General features: G+C 44.3%; 1 protein-coding gene across 4 annotated transcripts in view; it reads left to right on the top strand.

Annotated features, from left to right (window-relative positions):
* gpcpd1 (glycerophosphocholine phosphodiesterase 1) overlaps positions 1–24,162 on the top strand; it is a 103,827-nt gene that overhangs the window by 53,916 nt on the left and 25,749 nt on the right. For all 4 annotated transcript variants that reach the window (XM_038806184.1, XM_038806210.1, XM_038806193.1 and 1 more), the window contains 6 exons: positions 2,506–2,629; positions 7,243–7,486; positions 9,495–9,651; positions 13,682–13,811; positions 15,227–15,281; positions 19,456–19,548. In XM_038806184.1, the coding sequence (XP_038662112.1) occupies positions 2,506–2,629; positions 7,243–7,486; positions 9,495–9,651; positions 13,682–13,811; positions 15,227–15,281; positions 19,456–19,548 (803 nt within the window). The remainder of the gene's footprint in view (positions 1–2,505; positions 2,630–7,242; positions 7,487–9,494; positions 9,652–13,681; positions 13,812–15,226; positions 15,282–19,455; positions 19,549–24,162) is intronic.

Genomic DNA, 24,162 nt, shown 5'->3' with positions numbered 1-24,162 from the left:
CACCCCACCCACCCAAGAAACAACCCACAACCAGCTTAAAACAGCATGAAACAAAGTCTTTTCCCACCAAAATTTAACACAGTAATTTACAAACCCCCGACCCTCAGTCAGAGTACAACTTCTCGGCCCTCACAAAGGCTCACGCCTCCTCCGGAGACTCAAAATAAAAGTGCCGGGCCTTGTAGGTGACCCACAGACGTGCCGCCTGTAACATGCCAAACTTCACACTCTCCTTCTGTGGAGCACCACCTTTGTCCGGTTGTAACCGGCCCTCCGCTTGGCCACCTCCGCACTCCAGTCCTGGTAGATCCTCACTACCGTGTTCTCCCACTTGCTGCTCCGCTCCTTCTTGGCCCACCTAAGCACGCACTCTGTCAACGAACCGGTGGAACCGCACCAGCACCGCCCGTGGCGGCTCATTTGGTTTGGACCTCCTGGCCAGTATTCTGTGGGCCCCCTCCAGCTCCAGGGGCCCCTGGAAGGACCCAGCTCCCATCAGCGAGTTCAACAAGACGACCACATAGACCCCCAGGTCTGACCCTTCTAGCCCCTCCGTGAGGCCGGTTTGCCTCGACTGGTTTTCTATCTCCTCGAACCGCTCCTGCCACTTCTTGTGGAGCGCCTGCGCATCTCCACCTTTACCGCGAGGGCCGCGGCCTCATCCTCTCTTTCGGAGGCTTGCTGTCGGAGCTCCCGCATCTCCACCCCTTGGGCTGTCTGCGTCGCCAGCAGCTTGTCCGTATTCACCTTCAGCGAGTCCAGCACCTCCACTTTGAGCTCCTGAAAACAGACCTGGAGAGTCTCCTGCTGCACCTGCGCCCATTGCCTCCATTCCTTGAGGCCTCCGCCGGCCGCCATCTTGATTCTCTTCCCCCGCTTTAGGTGCTGCCACCGCTATTCTGCTGGCCCCGCTCCTGGTCAAGACCATAGACCACTGGGGATCTGCTGCGGACACCTTCCCACGTCGGGAACCGTCGAGCAAGTACCGCTGGGGGCCCTTAAAAGAGCCCAAAAGTCCGTTCCTGGCGGGAGCTGCCGAACGTGCGGCTTAGCTCCACATAGCCGCAACCGGAATCAGAATAGCAAAATTTCCACGCATTCTATGCATACCAGTGAGTTTGACGATGCTTTATTAGATGCTAATGTGATTGTGGTTCATGACAATCAGGATTATGCATGTATATTCTTGCTTATCAGAAACTGCTGGCGTGTAAATTTTTTAAGATAGTTATCTGCAAGTAAGATTGTTTTTATTTGGTCTTAGTTGATTGTTGATTGAAATTACAAACTGATGGTTATGAACCATGCTTATTTGTATATGTTGTACATATTACCATGCACCAGCCAAACTAGGTGTTTTTAAAATCCATTTATACACATTACATTGAATAGATGAAAAAATGTTGAGACATTAGCTACATTAGAACATAGAACAGTACAGCACAGAACAGGCCCTTCGGCCCTCAATGTTGTGCCGAGCCATGATCACCCTATTCAAATCCACCCTATACCCGTAACCCAACAACCCCCCCCCCCTTAACCTTACATTTATTAGGACACTACGGGCAATTTAGCATGGCCAATCCACCTAACCCGCACATCTTTGGACTGTGGGAGGAAACCGGAGCACCCGGAGGAAACCCACGCACACAGGGGGAGGACGTGCAGACTCCACACAGACAGTGACCCAGCCGGGAATCGAACCTGGGACCCTGGAGCTGTGAAGCATTTATGCTTCATTAAGAAATATGCGAATTATTAAGTTTTGCTCCACATCAGGTATTCTCTCTCATTCGTGTCATTCTTGTTCCATAAGTGGGCCTGTACCCCTCACATTGAGTATGTTCAGTGGCCAGTATCAAGATGTTTGTTAATCTGACTCCGGGAGACTGGACACAGTCCAAAGATGTGCAGGTTAGGTGGATTGGCCATGATAAATTGCCCTTAGTGTCCAAAATTGCCCTGGGTGGGGTTACTGGGTTGTGGGGATAGGGTGGAGGTGTTAACCTTGGGTAGGGTACTCTTTCCAGGAGCTGGTGCAGACTCGATGGGCCGAATGGCCTCCTCCTGCACTGTAAATTCTATGTTCTATGCCATTGGTCTGCTAGCTTTTTTCTAGTCCCTTTTTGTTAGCCCACTGAATGAGATACAAATGGGATTTTTGGTGTAAAGACTGTAATGTGGACGAAGACCTACAGTCTGCTTGTATTGATTGACTTTTTCAATATTTGTGTTTTTAATGTAACTTACATTAGTTAGTGTTCTATTTAGTGAAGACATACTCAGCAGTTCTTTTCTGTAGCATTTTTTGAACCCTAACCTTGCATTTCTATTATTTGACAATTATTTTAAAAAAACATTCACTGTGCTGTTTGCAAAACTCCTGCATAGTCTGTGAAATGTGATAGCTGACTCTGCAGAGTTCCAAAAATATATGCTGACTTGGATGATTTTATAGGATATCTGCAGATGCACATAACCAAATAGTTTGGTTTCTGTTTACAGCTGGTGTTGAGAAATTGGATTCTGGGTGGTTAACTTGCCAAAGCGAAATTCGTTTGAGGTTGCACTATTCTGAGAAACCTCCAGTTTCCATATCCAAGAAGAAGTTCAAGAAGTCCAGATTTAGGTAAACCTTGTTTTTTCTAAAAAAATTAAGACCATTCAGGATATCAAACCTGGACTTTATAAGAGATGGGTTTTGTAACTCTTGTGTGTAAAAGGTTGAGATTACTGGACTGAATTAGGTTGGAAACATTGGGGTCAAGTCAGGACTTGTTCCCTGCAGATTTGTGTGAATATTTTTAGGTACTACAGCCACACATTGGAACTGGAGTAATAGTTAATGCATGTTGTACAGAAACAGTTGAATTGTATAGGTGTTTTAACCTTGTGTTGCTCCCAAAAGAGCTTGCATCATAGCAATAAAACTACAAACACTATATTACTTTTATGTGGGCACGTATATTCCTTTTTATAGCAGTATTTCCAAACTTTTTTCCCCAAGGCACACTTTTACGAACCGACCAACCTTCGTGACCCATGCCACTTTCGCTTACCTTTTAATATGAAACGGGAGCCTGCTTGGTCCTCAGCCCTCACCTGAATCAGGCTCACAGGGGAAGAGGGTAATGTGCATATCAGGTGCAGTTCCTCTATGCCATTTTCACCTTTTGGGAATAGAAAATCCAACCTCGCGCAGGTAGGTATTCTTGAAGGGCAAGAGCACAAAACTGCTGGTTTTACTCAGCACTGAATACTCCTGAGAGATGCTACTCCAGAATGCTGACAGCCTCATGGGCTTTTAGCTGTGTTTTAATGGCTTTCACAGGTTAGGGGCGGCAGCATAGTCTTCTACTGTGGAGTCACTAAGTTAATAACTGACTCTGGGGTCTCTCCCTTAAAGGGAATTTTTCAACCACCACTTCTCATTCAAAATATGAAACTTCTCGCACTTGCCAGTACTTCCTACATATAACTCACATGGGCGTTGCATCCTTGTTTGCATTGGCACAATTGACAATCATATCTCAAGAAATCATTTTCGTACTGTTTTGTTCCTGCATTTTTTTCATTGTAGGCTGTTAACCAGAGACCATGGAGCTCGATACAGAGTTAACACTAGCACTGCTCTATCCTGCCCTCGACTCTCCTGAGAGCAGCTCTCTCCACTAGATTCAGTTGAGATTCTGGCCATCTCATTCTTGTAAGAAAATGATTAATTCTCCGAGTCCTTTGACCTTGCTTGCCAGCAGCTAGAAAATGAAAGAAGCTGTCTTCCACAATTTGGCACCAAAAGCAAATGCATAGAGGCTGTTTGATGTCAAGTGCATGTGCAGGGCACGTGACCTGCTCACTGCTGCCACTTTTGGATGGAAGACTGTGCAAGCTGGCACAGTAGTTAGCACTGCTGCCTCGGCACCAGAGGCCCAGGTTCGATTCCGACCTCGGGTGACTGGAGTTTGCACATTTTTGGTGTCTGGGTGGGCTTCCTCCGGGTGCTTCGGTTTCCACCCATATCTAAAGATATGTAGGTTAGGTAGATTGGCTGAGCTAAATTGCCCCAAGGTGGGGTTACATGGATATGGCAAGAGACAGCTGTTGCTCTTAGTTGAAGGGTCAGTTACGAGGGGACACTCATTCAAGGTGGGGGGTGGGGAGATGTCCGGTGGCAGCCATGGTGAGAGTGGTGGCACACAGGGCAGCTCCTGCTTGAAGACGCAGGAAAAAAGTTCTTGCCTGATATTGGGTGGAATTTTGTCGAAACTATGGAAATGAAGGTTGGAGGAGTAGTTTGTGAGTGCCGTGAGATGCGTCGCTAAGATGCTGGTGGGGCAGATGGCGGAAAGGGTGCTAGATAAGGCCCCTGAAGTGGACCTAGCGCATAGGTCCCTGAGGCAGAAGCCTAGAGCTGCCGCAGGTGGTGATCGTGAGACTCCACAAATTTGTGGAGGAGGATTTTGTGTTGGGCCAGGGAGAAGCGTACCTGCTTGGAGGCCGACCAAGGTCTGAATTTAAGGCAGTGATCCAGGGTGATGTTATATGGAATTTGCGACGGACCTGACGCCATACCTGTTGCCGTTTAATGGCGCAATGGCGAAGGAGGCACTTCCGGATCCGATTGACGCAGGGAGTAACCACGCTAATCCCGGAAAACGGGAAGGACCTGGTGGAATATTACTATTGAACACTGATGTGAAAGTATTGGCTATGTTGTTGGCTATGTTGTTGGCGAGGGTGATGGAGGCTTGTGTCCTGGGTGGTTACAGAAGATCAAACCAACTTCATGAAGGACAGGTAGCTCCCCAGTAATATAAAATGGCTGTTGAATATAATAATATTTATTAGTGTTACAAGTAGGCTTACCTTAACGCTGCAGTGAAGTTACTGTGAAAGTAGTGTTGAATCCGTCGGGGGGCTCTGGTACCAGAGGAGTTAGTCTCCATGGACACGGAGAAGGCGTTTGATTGGTTGGAGTGGCGGTACTTGTTCGAGGTTTATGGGAAGATTTGGGCTGAGATTTATGGCATGGGTGTGGTTGCTGCCGAGATTTATGGCATGGGTGCAGTTGCTGTATGTGGTGCCAAGGGAGAGTGAGGACGAATAATGTGTTTGCGAAGCTTTGACTTACACAGGGGTACGAGGCAGGGGTGCCCACTGTCGCCGTTGCTGATTGCGCTAGCCATGGAATCGTTGGCGATGGCTCTTAGTGGGTCGACAGAGTGGCGAGGGATTATGAGAACAGAGGGAGCATTAGTTGTCGCTCTATGCTGATGACCTGTTGCTGTATGTTTCTGATTCGCTGGAAAGTATGGGAAGGATTATGGGCCTGCTGGGGTGGTTTAGAGGGTTCTCTGGGTACAAACTAAATGTAGGGAAAAGTGAGGCTTTTCCGGTGAATGAGCTGGATCAGCGGGCTAATTTGGGGGGGGCTGCCATTTACGGTAGCTGGGGATAGGTATTTGGGAATTCGGGTAGCGAGGGAATGGACGGGGTTCCATCAGTGTAACTTGCAAAGCTGGTGGAGGAAGCCCGTGGGGATCTCGAGAGGTGGGTTACATTGCCATTGGCTTTGGGCGGGGAGAGTCCAAGTGGTGAAAATGAATATTCTGCCGAGGTTCTTGTTTATTTTTCAGGCTCTCTCACTTTAAAAATTTTTTTTTAAAAATTGGACAGGATCATTTTGGGCTTTGTATGGGCGGGGAAGGTGCCGAGGGTAGGGAGGACCCTGCTGCAGAGGCAGCAGGGGGGGTTTGGCATTGCTGAATCTGCTCCATTATTATTGGGCAGCAAATGTGGATAAGGTGCGACAAGGGTGGAAAGGAGAAGGGGTAGAGTAGGATGGAGGGGCAATCTTGTAAGGGGTCCAGTTTGAAGGCTATGGTGATGGCAGTATTGCCAACGGCTCAGAGTAGGTATTCACAGCGGTGAATTTTGCTGGAGTGCAGTCTGCATCGCTATCGGTGGTAGTGGCTTGGTTGGGTAATCTGTACTACTTCCTGTGGTTGGAGAAGATTAAGTATGAGTTGATTGCTGGGTAGTATGTTTCCCTGGGTGTTTATTTGTTGTAACCTGTATTTTTTTTTTAAAGTGAGGGCCAGGAGGGTGGGGGGGGGGGGGGGTGTGACGGTCTGGAACGCACTGCGTGGGAGGGTAGTAGAGGTGGGTTGCTTCACATCATTTTAAAAGATACCTGGATGAGTACTTGGCACGTCTCAGCATTTGAGGCCATGGGCAAAGTGCTGGCAAATGGGATTATATCACTAAGGGCTCGGGTCTTTGTCATATTTCAGCACTTGCATTCTCAAGACTTTCAATCCCAGAATATCATAACATCAATTTTTTTGAAATAGTTGGGTTTAGCTGCATTTCCTTGTATTAAGACAAATGGGATTGGACTATGTCTGGACCTACTCCCCAAGGTATTTTTTAAATTTAATTTTAAGAAATTGAATTTTCACTGAATTTCTGGATCCCAGTGTGCTATGAATTAGTCGATTACTATTGCCTGAACAGAGGTAGGCACAGTAAAGAAATAGGACAATGAACAACGGTTTTAATAATTCAAAAGATAGTGAGGGTTAACGTGAGGGTATTGCTTTGGTACTTCACTATTTGTTGTCTTGAAAGAGGAAGAAGTGGTGGAGCCATGGCTACCAATGGTTAAACTATTTAACTTGGACAGCTGTAGACATCTGAGCATTTTTGTGGCTGGAAGAGGTTAGAGGTAGAGAGGGACAAGGCAGTGTTAGGGGTATAAAAACTAGAATACACTTTTTAAAATTGTGGTTTGCTTAACTGGATGAGTTTGTGAGTGAGCAAGGGGTGTTTTAGTTTTAAAACAATAATATGTGATACAATTGAAGCACTCTGATTAGTAATAACCCAATGTAACTAACAACATTCATGATTTAAAATTAAAAAATTGATTTTGATTCCTCTCCCAACAAGATTGCTTTGCATAGACGAGAAGACTTGAAGATGATGGCCCAGATAAGCAATATATTGTTTGTATGAACAATGTCATTATTTGGTTCTAGCTGGATGTCAGAGGTTTGCAATAACCTTGGGAATTGCTTAAATTGCCTGGCCGGTGCACTGACCTTGCACATGCTTCTATATGGAAGTTAATTTGCTTCTTAAAAATTTAGTCCCTAAATTACATCATTCTGCAACAGGAAGTGAATGTCGGGTGAATGCCCTGCAGTTTTTTTTAAAAGTTTGAATTCTCTGCGTTTAAAGGGTGAAGCTGACATTGGAAGGTTTTGAGGAGGAGGAGGAGGATGAAGATGATGACAAACTGGTTACTACCTCAGTGCAGAAAATGTCCAATACTTTAGAAATTTCCTTAATCAGCGATAGTGGATACAAATCACGTCATTCGCAACCAGAGTGTGGATATGCCTTGGAACCTGGACAGTGGGCAGAGTATAGCATTCAAACCATGGAACCAGATAACCTGGAGCTCATTTTTGACTTCTTTGAGGTAAGATAATTTTTGTACTGTTTGCAGTTCTTAATCAAAACAAAGACATTTCTGAGGGAACTGTGTAAATTGCTGATGATCAACTTGTGTGTTTTGTGAAGTTTGGTTTTGAAGGAAAGAACTGATTACAAAATCTTCATATTGGAAAAGGAATTACTATATTCAGTGCGGAAAATTATTGAAAGCATAGTCTTTGTCGGGCATGTTTGTACCCACACCCAACACCACCTAACTAAGCAGCAGTGATGATGGTTCTCCAAAACAGTGGAAATAAACAATGTTTTTCAATTGATGTTCAGCAAACTTTATATGATTTCTTGGGTAATGGAACATATTATAGGTTCACTGTTTACTGGTTAGGAAATGTAAGGCTTCTGTTTCAGTCCTGGTGAGGCTTTGAGTAGGGTTATTTTAAGCTTCCACTTGTAATTCATTCTTGAAAAAAATCCTTCAGTGCCGATTTTGTCATTTTACGTGAGGGCATAATTGTCCTCTGTGTGGCTACCTGTCTTTGTTGGTGTTTGGTTCAAAATTGGCACCGGCTGCTGAGGAGCCAACAGTCAACAACAATGCGTCTTCCATTGCCTTCCAGTGCAAATCTTGCTCCAGACTCCAAGTACATGTGATAAAACTGCTTGTTAAAAGAAAATTCTGCCCACCTGAATATATAGGTTCTGTTTGTCTATCCAGCTTAACAAAGAAATCTTCCAACCGAAGAATAAAGTGTGTATCGCACCACATCATACTCAGTTAGCAAAACATGCTATTGATAGGTGGGGAGACAGAGAATTCCATTCTCACTATACCTCTGGTGTTGGATATATATTAACCGTTGGATAATGACACTGAGCGAGGATCAACAAATGGTGCTATTGGCTGTAGGTGCAATGTTCAGTCCCTTACTGATACTTGAGTGGCACGAGTTCTCATCAATGCAGTCACTTTACTGTTCAAGGGCATTGATTTGGGAATCTTGTCAGGTGTGGTTCTAAGCTGACATCACCGTATCAGCTCCACCAGAGAAAAAAATGTTAATCAAAGAACTTGGCCCCTTTCTTCATTCCCACTCCCTGTGGGAAGTTTCTTTTAAATCGAAAGGTGAACTTGCATTACTTAACAAAGTGGAAATGAGCGAACTTCTGTTCCAGGAAGTCTTTGGGCCTTTGTTGACAGTGCATTAACTCTTGATGAGCATACACCCAGACTCTTGGTAGTAAGTAAAGATGTTGGATGAAATGAATATATCTACAGGTTAGCCTTTCTGGATTCGGCCATTGAAAACCTCCTATCGGCTTTTCATTTTCTGATGTCTCATTTGGAATATATAGTTTCCTATCTTTGATCTAGTTCTTTTTATAATATTCAATTAGCTCTTGGTGTTGCCTCCATTCACTGTCTGAAGGAAATTTAGATCTGAATAAAGCTGTTAAGCAACAGGGTAAGAAAGCACCACATGAACCATTAAGGCCATGGCAAAGGAGGAGTTGAATGACAAAAAGTCAGATGAATTTTGAGAAATAGTTAGTAAAAATATAAGAAAGCAGTTGAAGGCACAGCTGATAAGAGGTGATGCAGTTGAGTAAGAGCAGATGGAATGGATGAGCAGGAAGTAATGCAACATAAAAATTTTTTTTAAATCAATTGGCCTGCAACAAGGAGAGTGGTGTGTTTGGAGTGACGATGGCTTGGATAGTGCAGCATAGAAGACTTGGAGGTGCAAAGAATTCCAAAAGTTTGCAGGCGACAGAGGTACCAAATTCAGTACCATATACACACAAAGACTTTGGAGATGGAAGGGTGGTTGACTGGTACTCAGCTAGGATTGAGGGTTGGAAAATAAATTTGGGTCTGGGGTATTGAGGAATAGTTAAGTACATCATTTCTTCCTACTTTTATTCCCCTGGATATGTTATTTTCTTTATTTTGCAACATTTTATCCACTAAGAGCATTTTGGATCACTATTTTAAAATATTGTTTAAACTTGTACCTCTTGCGTCTATTTTTCAGGAAGAGTTGGGTGTAACAGTAGTGCAAGGTGATGCACTACCTGGCCTTGTAGGAACAGCCTGTCTGCTATCTTCAACAATTATAGAAAAATCCAGTGGAATTATCACACTTCCCATCATGAGTAGAAATTCTAGACAAACTATTGGAAAAGTGAAAGGTATTCAAAACTGAAAAATGTAGTGTATAACTTGAAATGATGCAGTTAAGAAATATTCATACAATAAGCTAGCCATAATAGTCTACAATTGTCTCTGTTCAGTATGAAGCTTTCCTATTCATATTTAACCCTTTGGGCAATAGTTAGCGACACAAATATCCTTTGGACAATAGGTAACAACGTTTTAAAAATGGTGTACAGGCCATTTTTGGTCAATGATGTTACATAATTAAAATTATTTTGTGTAGAAAAGAGTTCTAAATTATGAGCACCAGAAATTATCCAACAGTTCAGTAACCCAGATTTTAAAAGCTACAAGAATAAGGTGCTTGTACAGTAAACCTTTTGTTTGTTTTATGTCTCCCTTTGCTTTCTATTTCTCTGCCAATTTTGTTTTTCATTCTCTTTCAAATCTATTGACTGTTCATTGTAGATAATTTCATGGATTCTGACCATTAATCAAGTGTAAGGTGATTGTGCATCAAAATAAAGTCTAATCCATGATCCCTTTTGCATGCCAGCTTCCAGCAATAATAGCTGAGTAATAATAATCACTTATTGTTACAAGTAGGCTTCAGTGAAGTTACTGTGAAAAGCACCTAGTCTCCACATTCCGCCGCCTGTTCGGGGAGACCGGTATGGGAATTGAACACGTGCTGCTAGCATTGTTCTGCATTAAAAGCCAGCTGTTTAGCCCAATGTGCTAAACCAGCCCCAATGTAATGTCGAGAACCAGAATTGTGATCTTTCCTCACTCAACCTAATTGTCCTCTGAGCTGAGATCTGTTAATACTCGACAGACTGAACATTAAAGCTGGCACCTTCCTCCTGGTCGTCTGGGTTTATTTCCTACCATAATGCAAACTATACCTATAATTATTTGTGAAATATGTCATATTTTGCTCACCAATTTAAAATTTCAAGTGTGATTTGAATCTCGGAATTGTTATAGCACAGAAAGAAGCCATTCAGCCCATCGTGTCTGCAGCAGCTCTCCAAATGAGCATTTCACCTCGTACCATTCTCCAGCCTTCTCCTTGTAAACCCTTATTTTCAAATAATCATCCAATTCCCTCGAGTGACCTACCCCAACACTCAGTGCATTCCAGTCCCTAACCACTCGCTGTATGGGAAAAGCTTTTCGTATTGCTTTTGCTTTTTTTACCAATTACCTTAAATCAGTGCCCTCTGACTCTTGATCCTTCCACCAATTTTCTGCACTCTCTCCAATGCCTTCATTCACAGCCTTCCTAAAATGCAGCAACCAGAATGTGATGCAATACTACAGCTAAAATCTATCTAGTATCTTGCACAAGTTCAGATTAACCTCCTTGCTCTTGTACTCTTAATAAAGCATGGAATACTTAAAAGACACTTTTTTAAAAATTGCCTAAAAATATGATCTTGTAGTATGGTAATTAGCTACAATGGTTAAAGTTTTCACTTGAAAATAATTAACATTATTTGGATAACATTTTTAAATAGTTTGATGATGGACTAGAACTGCAGCCTCTGTCTATGTATCAGAAACCCGAGTTCCAGTCCTATAAGTCAAAGCAAGTTTTATTAAGATTTACATGAGGTTGAGTGAGGAAAGATCACAATTCTGGTTCTCGACATTACATTGGGGCTGGTTTAGTACATTGGGCTAAACAGCTGGCTTTTAATGCAGAACAATGCTAGCAGCACGTGTTCAATTCTCAGCACCACAGAACACACACACACACACACACACACACACTCTTTGCTGTAGATGATCTCAAATTACAGTCATTGAACTCCTTTCCAGATCGCTTATGTTTATCATAGATCATAGAATTTACAGTGCAGAAGGAGGCCATTTGGCCCATCGATTCTGCACCGGCTCTTGGAAAGAGCACCCTACCCAAGGTCAACATCTCCACCCTATCCCCATAACCCAGTAACCCCACCCAATACAAAGGACAATTTTGGTCACCTAAGGGCAATTTATCATGGCCAATCCACCTAACCTACACATCTTTGGACTGTGGGAGGAAACCGGAGCACCCGGAGGAAACCCACGCACACACATGGAGTATGTGCAGACTCCGCACAGACAGTGACCCAAGCCGGAATTGAACCTGGGACCCTGGAGCTGTGAAGCAATTGTGCGATCCACAATGCTACCGTGCTGCCTTATCTTTTTCTTCAGATTGTTTTGTCCTTTAAGCTCACACACAAGGCCATTACATCTCCTCCTTGACCTTCATTTCTGATTTTACAGTGGCTCAACATACCAAAGATTTGTTTCTGGTGAGATCCGGAGATAAGACTCCATTGCACGGCCTAAAGACATAACATAAACGGCCTTATCTATTGAGATTCACATCAAAAGATAAAGCATGGATGTATTCTTGAGAAGGCTAGCGCAATCCAAGGTTATATTATATCAGTTACATCCTTAGAGGTTTTACGGTTCCAATCAGCAAACGTGACACTGTTTAAAAAAGGAGGTAGGCAGAAAGCAGGTAATTATAGGCCAGTGAGCTTAACTTCGGTAGTAGGGAAGATGCTGGCCTATATCATCAAGGAAGAAATAGCGAGGCATCTGGATGGAAATTGTCCCATTGGGCAGACGCAGCATGGGTTCATAAAGGGCAGGTTGTGCCGAACTAATTTAGTGGAATTTTTTGAGGACATTGCCAGTGCGGTAGATAACGGGGAGCCAATGGATGTGATATATCTGGATTTCCAGAAAGCCTTTGACAAGGTGCCACACAAGGTTGCTGCATAAGATAAATATGCATGGCATTAAGGGTGAAGTAGTAGCATGGATAGAGGATTGGTTAATTAATAGAAAGCAAAGAGTTGGGATTACTCTGGTTGGCAATCAGTAGCTAGTGGTGTCCCTCAGGGATCAGTGTTGGGCCCACAATTGTTCACAATTTACATAGATGATTTGGAGTTGGGGACCAAGGGCAATGTGTCCAAGTTTGCAGAAGACACGAAGATGAGGAGTAGCAAAGCAAAAAGTGCAGAGGATATAGGAAGTCTGCAGAGTGATTTGGATAGGTTAAGTGAATGGGCTAGGGTCTGGCAGATGGAATACAATGTTGACAAATGTGAAGTTATACATTTTGGGAGGAATAACAGCAAAAGATTATTATTTAAATGATAAAATATTAAAACATGCTGCTGTGCAGAGACCTGGGTGTGTTCGTGCATGAGTCGCAAAAAGTTGTTTTACAGGTGCAACAGGTGATTAAGAAGGCAAATGGAATTTTGTCCTTCATTGCTAGAGGGATGGAGTTTAAGACTAGGGAGGTTATGCTGCAATTGTATACGGTGTTAGTGAGGCCACACCTGGAGTATTGTGTTCCGTTTTGGTCTCCTTACTTGAGAAAGGAAGTACTGGCACTAGAGGGTGTGCAGAGGAGATTCACTAGGTTAATCCCAGAGCTGGAGAGGTTGAGTAGACTGGGACCTTATTCGTTGGAATTTAGAAGGATGAGGGGGGATCTTGGAGACATATACAATTATGAAGGGAATAGATAGGATAGATGTGGGCAGGTTGTTTCCACTGGCGGGTGAAAGCAGAACTAGGGGGCATAGCCTCAATATAAGGGGAAGTAGATTCAGGACTGAGTTTAGGAGGAACTTCTTCACCCAAAGGGTTGTGAATCTATGGAATTCTTTGCCCGGTGAAGCAGTAGATGCTCCTTCATTAAATGTTTTTAAGATAAAGATAGTTTTTTGAAGAATAAAGGGATTAAGGGTTATGGTGTTCAGGCCGGAAAGTGGAGCTGAGTCCACAAAAGATCAGCCATGATCTCATTGAATGGCGGAGCAGGCTTGAGGGGCCAGATGGCCTACTCCTGCATTCTAGTTCTTATGTTCTTACGTTCACAGATAATAGCCTATTTCGTAAATCTCTGAAGAGGTTTCCTTTTATCTATAAAATGGAGTATTTAATTATAATTAAATTAAAATGCGACTAAATCTACTTCTTTAACAATATGAATTGGATTGTGAAGTATTAACCACTTCTGTCTCTTTTCTGTGAACATAGTTGACTACCTCATAATTAAGCCTTTGGAAGCACATATTTGTGACATGTCTCCTTCCTTATCCAAGTATTGGAAACCAAGAATGGCTTTAGATGTTGGGCACAGAGGTGCTGGAAATACATCATCTGCGAAGTAAGTGTTAAATGAGTTTAAAATTCTTCCTAATTTTTTTGGTAATCAAAGAAAGCAGTCATGAAGTGGTACTGTGATTTAATGTTATGTTGGGTGTACAGCTGAAAATTTTTCAAACTTGTCCCAAAACTGCACATAAAATACCAAACCACAATATGTGGTGCTGCAGTTGCACAATTTCCATTTCCCACCTTCACTTTATTCTGAATCTGCATTCGGCTAGTTTGTTTCTGAGATTAATTATCCTGGTTTGAACTGTTCTTCAGAAGATGGAACATAATTCACAGCGTGCAATATAACATTTAAAGAATGGCTTTTAAAACAATTTGAATGTCTCTAGCCCTCTTTAGCTGAGAGTCTGACATGGTGAGATGTTTCTGTGCTCCCTTCCCTCCTGACCGCCACTGTGGATCTTGATGTAAGTTGTAGGCCAACCACACACTCATCAGCATGAGATACCTCTGCCCATGAACATGGGGCTATGGGAACAATAATTTGTTCAAATTAATGCTCTGAGAGAGAATCTGGACAGGAGCACTTTGTAATTGTGGTTAGGCGATACCCCTTCTCTTCTCTTTAACCCTTAGTCTTCATCTTCCTCCCCTTTTTTCTTTTTCTTCTTCATACAACATCACCAGTGTAAGTGCAGGTGTGTAATTACATTGTGATATGTTTGCAGTAGTGTTTTCTATTGTAAATGTGGATTTATAAAGGAAATATAAAAATAAAGGCAGACTTAATTTCAGCATGGCGACGGAATTATATATGCTCTCCTTGAGAAAATTATGCCGTCCCTCACTTTTCGCCCTTAGGCTGCATTTAGTCTCGACTCAAGTATGATGCCACAGGACTTGTCCTTTCTTTTATTCGTTGTGAGTTCTAACATAACCAGTGCAGTCCATCTGCCTGCCCAATTTTTCTTGTAATCATTTGTTAAAACTGAAACAAGCATAAACTCCCAGTATCCTCCTGCAATAGCTGCGAGTTTCAACAGTTACTCGGCAGGTGAAAGTTAACCAAATTTTTAATTTGTATTCGACTCAATACAAAGGAGGGCGATGAATGCCACCTTACTCCTAGACTCTCGGGCTGCTCAACTGCAGCTCCTCGCTCTCGGACCCTGCTCAGCCGCCACTCCGCGTACTCTTCCCCGCTATCACGTTCCGAAGCAACCTGTTGTGTTTGTATTCTATATTGTGTTTGGAGTCTCAGCAATAACCAGAAATGTCATTAATTTTTTTTTTTGGATGTTTTCTTTGTTTCCATTTTAAACCAAAAATGCTATTGCCTACTAATGCTTGGGAGTTAGAAAAAATGATAATTTCACCGGTAATTTCTGAAATGATTAAAGTGTACATGTAGGCACAACATATTTCAGTTTTATAGTGCTCACCTTTTTAAAATTTGTGTTTCAGCCTCGCAAAGGTTCGAGAAAACACAATAGCTTCCTTTAAAAATGCCGCTAGTCATGTAAGTAGAATAAACAACTGCTTTTTTTTTTGAAAATCTTTTATTGAAGCATTTAAATTTTTTACATTTAAACATTCTAAGCAAAGCGGTCTGACACACGCAACAACGTGACAATAACATATCCAACTTTAAACGCTGCCATGTCACTGACCCACACCCCTGACTTTGGAGGCTCCGAGTCCCTCCATCCCAGCAAATCCGTCTCCCGGCCACCAGGGAGGCAAAGGCCAAAATGTTGGCGCCTCTCCCCTCCTGGGCCCCCAGATCCTCCGACACCCCAAATATTGCCATCTCTGGACTCCAGTAACCCTCCTTTACATGAAGTCTGCAAATCACTGCCAGAATCCCCTCTGTTTTGGACACGCCCAAAACATGCAGTCTCCTTAGAGGGAGGCACGGGGAGCTTGGAACCTACCTTCGGACAAAGTCCTGTACCTGTAGGTACTGAAATCCGTTCCCACCCGGTAACTCAAAATCCTAATCTCTCCAGGCTCGGAAAACCCTCTTCAATGAAGAGATCACCAAATCTCTCGATCCCTGCCCGCTGCCACCTCCTAAAGCCCCCATCCAGCCCTCTCAGAACAAAACTGTGGTTGTCACAGATCGGTGACCACACCGGCCCCCCCCCCCCCCTCCAGTCTCATGTGCTGCCTCCATTGCCCCCAAGCCCTCGGGACTGCCACTGGGCTTGTGGAGTACTGAACCGGTGAAAACGGCAGAGGTGCTGTTAACAAAACCTGCATCCTTACAGGATACCGCCTCCACTCGCACCCACACCAACCACTCCCCCACTACCCACTTCCTAACCATCGATATATTTGCTGCCCAGTAATAATTATTAAAATTCTAAAGGGCCGCGCCCCTGTTCCAAAAGGACCTTCCTCACCCCGGCGGGCCTTCCCAGCCCATACAAAACCCGAAATCACCGCGTTCATCTTCCTAAAAAATGTCTTGGGGATAAAAATTGGAAGACATTGAATTACAAATGGCAATCTGGGGAGGACTGTCATCTTCACAGTCTGTACCCTCCCTGCCAGTGACGGCGGGAGCATGTCCCACCTGCAGAAGTCCCCTTTCATTTGCTCAGCCGCCTGCTCAAATTTGTGGAGCTGACCCCCCCCCTACTATCCCCTGCCAGATGTTCAATGACCTAAGCGCCATTGCCAAGGACTCTATGGCCAGGGCAAACACTAGTGGGGAGAGTGGTCACCCCTGTCTTGTACCCCTACACAAACTAAAATATTCTGACCGGTCCCAGTTGGTCCTTGCATTCACCACTGGTGCCTGATTTAACAGCTGGACCCAGGATATCCCACAAGTACTTCCACTCTACCCGATCAAAGGCCTTTTCTGCATTCATGGCTACCACCACCTCAACCTCACGCCCCTCCACTGGCATCATTTAAGAGCCGTCTAATGTTGGATGTCAGGTGATGTCCCTTCCCATTCCCCATCACCTCTGGGACACAGTCCTCTGTGTGTTTGCCAACAATTTTGCATCCACGTTTAAAAGGGCGATCGGCATGTAAGATCCACAGTTCTCTGGATCCTTATCCTGCTTCAGAATAAGGGAAATTGATGCCTGTGATAACGTTGGGGGCAGCACTCCCAGCTCCTTGGATTCATTAAAAGCCTTTTGGGCAGCACGGTAGCACACATGACTAGCACTGTGGCTTCATTGCGCCAGGGTCCCAGGTTCGATTCCCCGCTGGGTCACTGTCTGTGCGGAGTCTGCACGTTCTCCCCGTGTCTACGTGGGTTTTCTCCGGGTGCTCCGGTTTCCTCCCACAGCCCAAAGATGTGCAGGTTAGGTGGATTAGCCGTGATAAATTGCCCTTAGTGTCCAAAATTGCCCTTAGTGTTGGGTGGGGTTACTGGGTTATTGGGATAGGGGGAAGTGTTGACCTTGGGTAGTGTGTTCTTACAAAGAGCCGATGCAGACTCGATGGGCCAAATGGCCTCCTTCTGCACTGTAAATTCTATGAACGTGCAGACTCCACACACAGTGACCCAAGCTGGGAATCGAACCTGGGACCCTGGTGCTGTGAAGCAACAGTGCTAACCATTGTGCTACTGCGCTGCCCCTAAAGATGCTATAGGTGGGGTTATTGGGTTACGGGGATAGGGTGGAAGTGAGGCCTTTAGTGGGTTGGTGCGAACTCGATGGGCTGAATGGCCTCCTTCTGCAGTGTATGTTCTATGTCCTTTACCAGGATTGGCCCCAGCAGCCCGGAAAACCTTTTGCAGAACTCGACCGGGTATCCATCAGGTCCCAGAGCCTTAGCCGATTGCATCCCCCCATATCCGTCTTTAATCTCCCCGAGCCTGATTGGGTCTCCCAAGCCTTCCAACTCCTCATCGAGCCTCCTTAACTCCAGTCCCCCCAAGAATTGCTTCATACCCTCCTCCCCTGCTGGGGGTTCCGATTTGTATAGTCTACTATAAAATTCCTGAATCACCTCATTCACCCCTGCCGGAACCACAACCACCTCCTTCCTGCCCTCCTCCCCTCATGTCCTTTATTTTCCCAATTTCTCTCGCCGCCTCCTGCGTCACTGGGGCTAGTTTAGCACACTGGGCTAAATAGCTGGCTTTTGAAGCAGACCAAGGCAGGCCAGCAGCACTCGTACCAACCTCTCCAAACAAGTGCCGGAATGTTGCGACTCGGGGCTTTTCCAGTAACTTCATTGAAGCCTACTTGTGACAATAAGCAATTTTTATTTCATTTTGTTTGCTTCCTCAGCTGATGCGCCAACATCCTGCTGGCCTTTTCCCAATATTCATACACCGCTCCTTCACCCTATTCAGCTGCCCCTCACCTGTGGACAGGAGCCCAAATTCCATTTGCAGTCTCTGACGCTCCTTCAGAAACTCCTCATCCGGAGACTCCGCATACCTCCTGTCCACCTGTAAAAGTTAGCCTAGCAGCTGTCTAGCTCCACCTGTTCAGCCTCTCCTTATGGGCCCGAAATGAAATGAGTCGTCGTCTCCCCCCCCCCCCCCCGCCCCGATAATCGCCTTCAGTGCCTTGCACACCACCCCGAGATCTCCCCTGTATCATTGATCATTGTGTATCTCCGAATGGCCTCCCTCACCCGCTCACACACCACGTCCTTCCTATGTCCTACTCCATTGCAGCCACTGGGCCTTTCCTTTGCTCACTTGTAGGTCTACCATTGTGGGGTGTGGTCTGACGCCACAATTGTTGAATATTCAGTATCTACCACTTAAACCAGCAGCATTTTGTCCTGAACAAAGAAATCTGTCTGGGAGTACGCCTTGTGCACATGGCAGTAGAATGAAAACTCCTTGCTCCTTGGCCTCCCAAATCTCCATGGGTCCACCCCCCCCCCCCCCCCCCCCCCCCCTCCCCCCCCCTCCCCCCCCCCCCCCCCCCCCCCCCCCCCCCCCCCGCCTCATGCTCCATAAATCCCCGTAGCTCTCTTGCCAGTCCAGTCTCGGATCCAGGACCGTGTTAAAATCTCCCCCCATAATCAGTCGATGTGAATCCAGGTCCGCGATCTTCCCTAGCACCCTCCTAACGAACTTGACATCATCCCAGTTTGAGGCATATATATTCACCAATACCACGGCCATTCATTCCCTCCAGCTTTTCACTAACCATAACATATCTACCCCCCCAGGTCCGCCTCTATCTTCCCCACCTCGAGTGCCATCCTTTTATTGACCAGGATTGTCACCCCCCCTCAGTCCAATCCCGAATGGAACACCTGCCCGACCCATCCCTTCCTCAACCTAACCTGATCCCCACCTTCAAGTGTCTCTTGCAACATGGCCATGTCCGCCTTCAGTTGCCTCAAGTGTGCGAACACACGGGCCCTTTTGACTGGCCCATTTAGCCCGTGAACGTTCCACGTGACCAGCCTAGTGGGGGGCACCCTGCCCCCCTCCCCAGCCATAACCTCTCGTAGGCCAGTCCTTGGCCCATGTCCTGCATCTCACCTGGCCTGCCCCAGGCAGCTACCGCCATCAACTCTCCTCCTCCACAAACTTAAAAATCCCCTCAGCAGTCTAATCCACCCCCCCTCCCCCACATTGGTCTTCAGCTCACCGCCCACTCAGCTTCCGTGAAAACGAGCCCTCCCAGGTAGCCTGGCTAGCTAATTGTAATAAGGTATCCAGAATATAAAGATATGTATTTGATTTCTTGCAGGGTGCTGCCTTCGTGGAGTTTGATGTCCATCTTTCAAAAGACCATGTTCCTATTGTATATCACGATCTTACATGTTGTATATCAATGAAAAAGGTATGCAATTTTTCATTTTTGCAGTGTCTGCATATGAGAGCTTCAGCCAGTTGACAACATTGGTGGAAACGGCAGGCCTTTAACATAGTTACAAACATTGAGATATCTGTCTTGTGACTTTCTTTCAGTGTAGTGTGAAAAACAAAGCACTTTTAGGTGATTGGTGGTACTTTACCTTGTGTAAAATATACACCTGCTTAAAGTTAAGTGTTTCAATTTACTTGGTATTATTTTTTTTGCTAAGGAAATTTGATTCTCCCAGGCTTGAAAGCAACAGAACAGCTCCAGGCCTTCTGTTTTCTTTTATTTTTCATTAAAGCTAATATGCTAAGTCTTAATTTTATCAGGGCTCTTTTTTTTTAAACCTTGTCTGTGATGTGGCTTTGTGCCTGGAACAACCACTTTCACTTTGACTCCTTCTTTCAATAAACCTTTTTTGGGTTTTTTTTTTAGCTTGCGGCTAGCAGTTTTAATTTCTTAATCCCAAAAGGCCCACTGGGTTGCTGACGTTCGCTGTTCTTTTTCCAAAACTCCTAGCAAGATCAGACAAGTAGTCTTTGTAAAAACTATATTTTTATTCAACCCCCCCACCCGCTGTCAGCAACCAGATCACCAAAATGTAACACAAGCAAAAACCCCCATCTCTGGTGCAACCCTTCATCTGCCTAAGAGCTAATTTCACCGTCTCCAAATACAGGAACTCCATTAGATTCCCCCAGCCACACTGAGACACGGGGGGGGGGAGCTGACCTGCAGATGGATACACTTCCTGAAGCTGATTATAATCCATGAATTCTGACGTTTGATCTTGACACATCCCAAGCAAAATTTATTTTGTGCTTTTTGTGAAAGGCCATCGATCTAAAACATTAATCCCACCCTCTTTACAGTTATGCTGACCTGAGTTTGGCAGTCACCAGAATGATGGTGTTAACTCAGTTAGGTCTTAATGTTAATAATTTTATTGTGCAGAATAATCTAGAATGATAAAGTATTCTTCCTAATAACTGGAGTTTACAAGAAATTAATATGGATAATCTTGCTGCATTGCATAGTGACAGTCTACAGGATAAAATTGCCAATCATTTGGCATTAATTGCAAATTTGGGATAACAATTTGGCAATGTCATTTGAGGTGTTGGTAATATTATGAGATTTATAGGGAGTTGAGTATTTGATATTGACACTAGTTGAAAAGTTGAATGCTTGCTTCCCAAAGGATAATTAATAAGAAATGCAAACATATAATAAATTCAATGTTTGAGTACAGTGCCAATTTCTAATTTAAAAAAAAATGATTCCATCCATCAAACCAATTTGTATTCTGTAAACAAGGACTATTTGTTTGATATTACAAGTTATACTTTAACTTTAGACTGCCCAGGAATTCTTTTCGGCTTTTCTTGGTCTACCTGCTGCTGTTGTGCCAGTGAAATATCAGAATGAAGTATTCCAACTGCATTGATGTTTTGAAAATTATTTAATTTATTGCCCCATTGGATAGCCTGGCCTGCTTTAGGTCATTGAGAATAGCACTAAAACAAACATATTGCTTGTCTAAGTTTTGGATTCTATTTTATTTTTAGTGAAGGAATTTGCATGTTGTTGATTCCTGTGACGCTTGACTAATTTTATAACTATCGTCTGTGACAATGGAATCACAGAATTGTTAAGGTACAAAAGGAGGCAATAGGTTTTTCAGCCAAGCATCATGACTTGGTGCCTTTCCTCCATAACCCTTCATATTGTTTCTCTTAAATGCCTCGATTGAACCTGCCTGTACTCTGCTTCCAGGCAGTGCATTCCAAACTGTAACGACACCCTGGGCTTGTGCGCGGTCAGTTGCAGCCCCACTTGACCTGGAGTCGCAACATAATAAATTAGATTTTATTTAAAATGCCCCAGGTCCTTGGTTGAGCCCAATAAACTAAAGTCAGCAGGTTTGTAATTTTACACGAGTAACCTTTTATTATACACAGTATTATAATTAAACGGACAGAAAATGTAACTGACTAACTACTACTCCTTTCCCAGCACCCCCTCCCCTTCCTAACTGCCCCCACTTTCCATATGCACACAAATAACGCAAAGAGGAAAGGGTGGTGGAAAGGGAAAGAAAATATTAATAAAACTAAAAGGATAATGAACTTTGCACTTGGATGACTTCCAATAGTGTCTTTGAAGTTCAGGCTTTCGTTTTGGTGCTTTATTTTCTTCTAGTCTTGAGATGGTTTTCTCTGGCAAAGTTGCCAACCTTCTCTCCATATTCAGCATCATTTTAGTTTCACAACAAAAGATGTGCAGGGCACTCCTTTCAGAACAATAAAACAGTTCTTTCACTTTAGCAAGCAGGAGAGAGAGCATTTCATAGAATTTTACAGTGCAGCAGGAGGCCATTCAGCCCATCTGGTCAGCACCAGCCCTTGGAAAGAGCACCCCACTTAAGCCCATGCCTCTATCCTATCCCAGTAACCCCAAATAACCTTTTTTTTGGACACTTAAGGGCAATTGAGCATGGGCAATCCACCTAACCTGCACATCTTTGGACTGTGGGAGAAAACAGGATCACCCGGAGAAAACCAATGCAAACACAGGGAGAACGTGCAGACTCTGCACAGACAGTGACCCAAGCCAGGAATTGAACCTAGGACCCTGAAGCTGTGAAGCAACTATGCTAACCACTGCTATCGTGCTGCCATGCATTTCTTTCACTTACAAGTTTTACACACCGTTTGCCCAGTTCTTTCAAAAAAAATCACTGAGGAACCGATCACTGACGTGTCCAATCCACCGTTTATATTAAAAAAAAATCAAGTACCCAATTCATTTCCATCCACCCCCCCTCCCACCCCCACAATTTAGAGTGCCGAATCCACCTACCCTGCACATCTTTGGCTTGTGGGGGTGAGATCCACACAGACATGAGTGCAGTGTGCAAACTCTACACGGGTAGTGACCCGGTGCTGGGAACGAACCCAGATCTTCTGTGCTATGAGGCAGCAGTGCTAGCCACCGTGCTGCCCTTTGGATCCCATTCCCTCCAAACCTGGTCCTCGGATTCACTTGTTGCTGAGGAGTCTGGACTTTTTTACTCCAAAAATGGTCCTCCGATTCACTCGGTGCTGAGGAGTCTGGTCTTTTTTTCTCCATAAACAAAACCTTGGAACACAATGTCCTGACAAGCAGGGTGTTTCAACCTTTACACATTCTGATTATGGGTCCATGTACCAAAATAATAATAATATAAAAGAAATAAGAACTAGGAGCAGGAGCAGGAGTAGGCCTTCAGGCCTGCTCCGCCGTTCAGTGAGATCATGGCTGATCTTTTGTGGACTCAGCTCCACGTTCCGGTCTGAACAACATAACCCTTTATTCGTTTATTCTCCAAAAAGCTATCTTATCTTTATCTTGAAAACATTTAAAGAAGGAGCGTCAACTGCTTCACTGGGCAGGGAATTCCATAGATTCACAACCCTTTGGGTGAAGAAGTTCCTCCTAAACTCAGTCCTAAATCTACTTCCCCTTATTTTGAGGCTATGCCCCCTAGTTCTGCTTTCACCCGCCAGTGGAAACAACCTGCCCGCATTTATCCTATCTATTCCGTTCATAATTTTATGTTTATATAAGTACTCTTCTTCTAAATTTCAACGAGCACAGTCCCGTCTACTCAACCTCTCCTCTTAATCCAACCCCCTCAGATCTGGGATTAACACTAGTGAATCCCTCTGCACACCCTCCAGCGCCAACGCCAATACGTCCTTTCTTGGGTAAGAGATCAAAACTGAATACAATACTCCAGGTGTGGCCTCACTAACAACCTTATACATTTGCAGCATAACCTCCCTCATCTTAAACTCGATCAATGAAGGACAAAACTCCATTCGCCGCCTTAATCGCCTGTTGCACCTGTAAATCAACTTTTTGTGACTCATGCACTAGCTCACCCAGGTCCCTCTGCACAGCAGCATGTTTTAATATTTTATCATTTCAATAATCCCTTTTGCTCTTATTCCTACCAAAATAGATAACCTCACATTTGTCAACATTATATTCCATCTGCCCGACCCTAGCCCATTCACTTAACCTATCCAAATCCTTCTGCAGACTTCCTATATCCTCTGCACTTTTTGCTTTGCTACTCATCTTCGTGTCGTCTGGAAAACTTGGACACATTGCACTTGGTCCCCCAACTCCAAATCATCTATGTAAATTGTGAACAATTGTGGGCCTAGCACTGATCCCTGAGGGACACCACAAGCTACCGATTGCCAACCAGAGAAACACTCATTAATCCCCACTCTTTGCTTTCTATTAATTAACCAATCCCCTATCCATGCTACTACTTTACCCTTAATGCCATGCATCTTTATCTTATGCAGCAACCTTTTGTGTGGAACCTTGTCAAAAGCTTTCTGGAAATCCAGATATACCACATCCAATAGATCCCCGTTGTCTGTCGTACTGGTAATGTCCTCAAAACATTCCACTAAATTAGTTAGGCGTGACCTGTCCTTTATGAGCCCATGCTGCATCTGTCCAATGCAACAATTTCCATCCAGATGCCTCGCTATTTCTTCCTTGATAAGTTTCAGCATCTTCCCTACTACTGAAGTT

The sequence above is a fragment of the Scyliorhinus canicula genome, chromosome 1 (genome assembly GCF_902713615.1).
Source record: "Scyliorhinus canicula chromosome 1, sScyCan1.1, whole genome shotgun sequence".
Classification (NCBI taxonomy): Eukaryota; Metazoa; Chordata; class Chondrichthyes; order Carcharhiniformes; family Scyliorhinidae; genus Scyliorhinus; species Scyliorhinus canicula.
The sequence above is the reverse complement of the archived record's forward strand: the minus strand, read 5'-3'. Positions and strand labels throughout refer to the sequence as shown.